Below are 1725 nucleotides of genomic sequence, written 5' to 3'. Positions count from 1 at the left end.
AAATATCCTATCATATTTTTATAATTAAAAATATCCTATCATATTTTTATAATTAAAAATGTGCAGGCGCGGGTGTGTGGTAAGAAGCGTGCTTCCCAACCACATGGTTCTGGGTTCAGTTCCACTGTGTGGTACCTTGGGCAAGTGTCTTCTTCTATAGCCTTGAACCAGCCAAAGTCTTGTGAGTGGATTTGGTAGATGGAAACTGAAAGAAGCCCATATTACGCGTGTGTGTTTGTGTTATATGTGTGTGTGTCTGTTTGTCCCCATCGTTGCTTGACAACCGGTGCTGGTGTGGTTATGCCCCATAACTTAGCAGTTCACCAAAAGACACTGATGGAATAAGCACAAGACTTAATAAGAAAAAAATAAATTCTGGGGTAGATATGTTTGACTAAAACATTCTTCAAGGCATTGCCCCAGCCTGGTCGCAGCTGAACGAGTGAAACAAGCAAGAGATAAAAGTTAAATAAACAGAAAGCATGCCCCTAGGTAACCCAGAGATCCTTTGCTGGGTCATCCAACATCTACCTACCAACCTGCCCCACGAACCTAGTACTTGCAACAGAGTGGACCCAGCTAAAAGCAACCAAGATTCAATCAACAGGGTAAAAACGACGGGTCTCAACCATTTATCTGTGGACCCCTCTGATTACTATTTCATTCTGGTGGACCCCCATAGCCATTCAATGTTTAAAAACTAGTTTTATAGAAACTTCTTTCAAAATTCCTATTTTGTTTTTCAAACATTAACTTGCGTAGGTTGAACAATGGAAAATGTTAGAGAAAGGAACCTCGCTGTTCCTTGCAATACATACCAATACATACATCTAAAGTAGAGGTACTCAACCATTTCTTATCTATGGATCCCTTTAATTAATATTTTATTCTGGTGGGCGCCCTTAGCCATTCGATAATTAAAAACTAGCTTTATAGAAACTTCTTTCCAAATTCCTATTTTGTTTTTTCAATCATAAACTCGTGTAGGTTGAACAATGGAAAATGTTAGAGAAAGAAACCCAGCTGCTTCTTGCAATACATAACCAATACATACATCTAAAGCAAAATGTTTTCTGGGGGTCGTTAAAATGCTGTTGGATCCCGAAGTTACTATTTTGTTATGTGAATCCCGGTTGGGAACCACTGAAAAATTAAGTCTACCCAACAAGTAGATCAAAGTGGAATTTAGACTGAGAATATAAAGAAATAGTGCGAACAGCACAAGGAACACCCTGTCTAAGGCTCAAACGATCCCACAAATTCTCATTAGACTGGTGCCTGGCAATAAAGATATTCTGTTAAAAAGCAACTCGCCTTTGCGTTAATACACGTATGTACAAACATATTAACAATAATTGTTCAAGGGACACAACCGAGGCTGAGACTAAGAAAAAACAAGGGAGACAACTTACCTACTGTGATGTCCATGCCATGTCTTTTACCAAGTGTACGCAGTCGGTACAGACAACCGTTTTGGTAGTAATACTGCATAACATATACAAAACCTAGATAAATAAATAAATAAAGATGGATTGATAGGTAGATAGACAGATAGAATGGTAGATAGATAGATAGGTAGATGTATAAATTGTGTGTACAAATAAATATACGTGGTGAAGCACGGCCTTTGTGTATATATATATATACTCTTTGACTTGTTTCAGTCATTTGACTGCGGCCATGCTGGAGCACCGACTTTAGTCGAGCAAATCGGCCCCGGGACTT

General features: G+C 38.7%; 2 protein-coding genes across 3 annotated transcripts in view; one reads left to right on the top strand and one right to left on the bottom strand.

Moving 5' to 3' along the window:
• Positions 1 to 1725, top strand: part of LOC106872908 (papilin) — a 151893-nt gene that overhangs the window by 117171 nt on the left and 32997 nt on the right. The window lies entirely within an intron of this gene.
• Positions 1345 to 1725, bottom strand: part of LOC106876350 (ion channel TACAN) — a 19469-nt gene continuing 19088 nt past the window's right edge. For both annotated transcript variants that reach the window (XM_014924850.2, XM_052978045.1), the window contains one exon: positions 1345 to 1505. In XM_014924850.2, coding sequence (XP_014780336.2) covers positions 1360 to 1505 — 146 coding nt within the window. In that variant the 3' untranslated portion in view covers positions 1345 to 1359. The remainder of the gene's footprint in view (positions 1506 to 1725) is intronic.

This window comes from Octopus bimaculoides, chromosome 30 (assembly GCF_001194135.2).
Source record: "Octopus bimaculoides isolate UCB-OBI-ISO-001 chromosome 30, ASM119413v2, whole genome shotgun sequence".
In the NCBI taxonomy this organism is placed as follows: Eukaryota; Metazoa; Mollusca; class Cephalopoda; order Octopoda; family Octopodidae; genus Octopus; species Octopus bimaculoides.
The sequence above is the reverse complement of the archived record's forward strand: the minus strand, read 5'-3'. Positions and strand labels throughout refer to the sequence as shown.